The following is a 1,244-nucleotide window of genomic DNA, read 5'->3' on the forward strand; positions in this document are numbered from 1 at the left end:
CTGGAGGGATCGGCCCGGTTTGGGGGTAGTTCTTGCCGCTTCGTTCTTTCCTCTTGGTTGGTTTGACGTCTCCGTGCCCTTTAAAAGCGAGCCGCTGGATTTATTGTCTTGTGCTTTGATGCAAAAGACCTTGACTGCGTTGAATTGCCCCGGGAGATACCAGTCTTGGCACGGCTTCTGCATCGGCGCTGCTTGTCGTGCTGGCGCCTTACTGGGCTCCGCTCGCCGGCACGCTGAACTCTGCGTGCTGCAAGGTCACACGGGGAGGGTTAAACCCCCTCCGCCATAAAACCGACCCAAGGGGGTTTGTTCGCTGCCTGTTCGAGGGCCGTACGACGTGAGGATGATGAATAAGCTCCGTTGTGACTTTCTTCTGCAGTTTATAAAAGATTCATGGTGAGCGAGCAGCCTAAAAAAAGCTCATCTTGTGTTGTCTCTTCTGGTTTAGTTACCTAAATGACTTGGATAGAATATCCCAGCCGACCTACATTCCGACTCAGCAGGACGTTCTGCGGACCAGAGTGAAAACTACAGGCATCGTGGAAACTCAACTTCCCCTTCAAGGTCCTGTACTTCAAGTAAGTGGAGGGCAGCGCTCAGCCCCGCAGCCTACGGGGGCTTCTCGGGCTCCGTCCCACCCCGGTGCTGCCGAAAGCCTCCCCCCCACCTTGTAACTGTCCTCCTTGCTCCGTTACACTCCCTCTCTGCTGGAATTACTCACCGGAGGTACCGGTTTGACTTTTCTTTGCCTTCTTCTGTTCTTTTCAGCTGCTTTTATGTTGGGATCGCGCACACAGGTACTGCTTGTTTACAGGATCAACCCCCCGTAGTACTAAAAGGACACTGACTCCCGGAGTTTGAGTTTGAATTTAACCCCTTCCTTTGGAGCGGGAGATGGGAACGCTCCCCACAGTCACAGCCGTGGCTGCGTGGTCTTCTCCAGGGAGCTGTGGGTGACCCTGCTGACCGACGCCTGCTGCGGCGCAGGAATGGGGCATGCGGGAAGTGTGCTGGGGACTGGCTGCCTGTGGTGACACCGCAGGGGATGGGACTCACCTGGCCTCTCTGCCCTCTAAACGCTGTCCCCGCGGGGCTCAGGTACCGAGCCTGGTCCTGGCAGTGTCCCTTTAGGTGTCACTAATCACTCCCTCTAACCTCCCTCGCAGCTGCTCTCCTGCGGTTTAGCTCTCCCTGCTCTTCGTCTGCTCCTTAGCATCCCTGCTTTGGATCCCGAGCCGCTCCTG

The 1,244-nt window shown here is 56.4% G+C and overlaps 1 protein-coding gene across 1 annotated transcript in view; it reads left to right on the forward strand.

Moving 5' to 3' along the window:
* LOC104513149 (guanine nucleotide-binding protein G(k) subunit alpha-like) overlaps positions 1-1,244 on the forward strand; it is a 16,298-nt gene that overhangs the window by 10,892 nt on the left and 4,162 nt on the right. Inside the window, 2 exon segments of the mRNA XM_010156398.1 lie at positions 449-548; positions 550-578. Coding sequence (XP_010154700.1) covers positions 449-548; positions 550-578 — 129 coding nt within the window.

Source organism: Eurypyga helias, unplaced genomic scaffold (assembly GCF_000690775.1).
Source record: "Eurypyga helias isolate BGI_N326 unplaced genomic scaffold, ASM69077v1 scaffold2260, whole genome shotgun sequence".
NCBI classification, from domain to species: Eukaryota; Metazoa; Chordata; class Aves; order Eurypygiformes; family Eurypygidae; genus Eurypyga; species Eurypyga helias.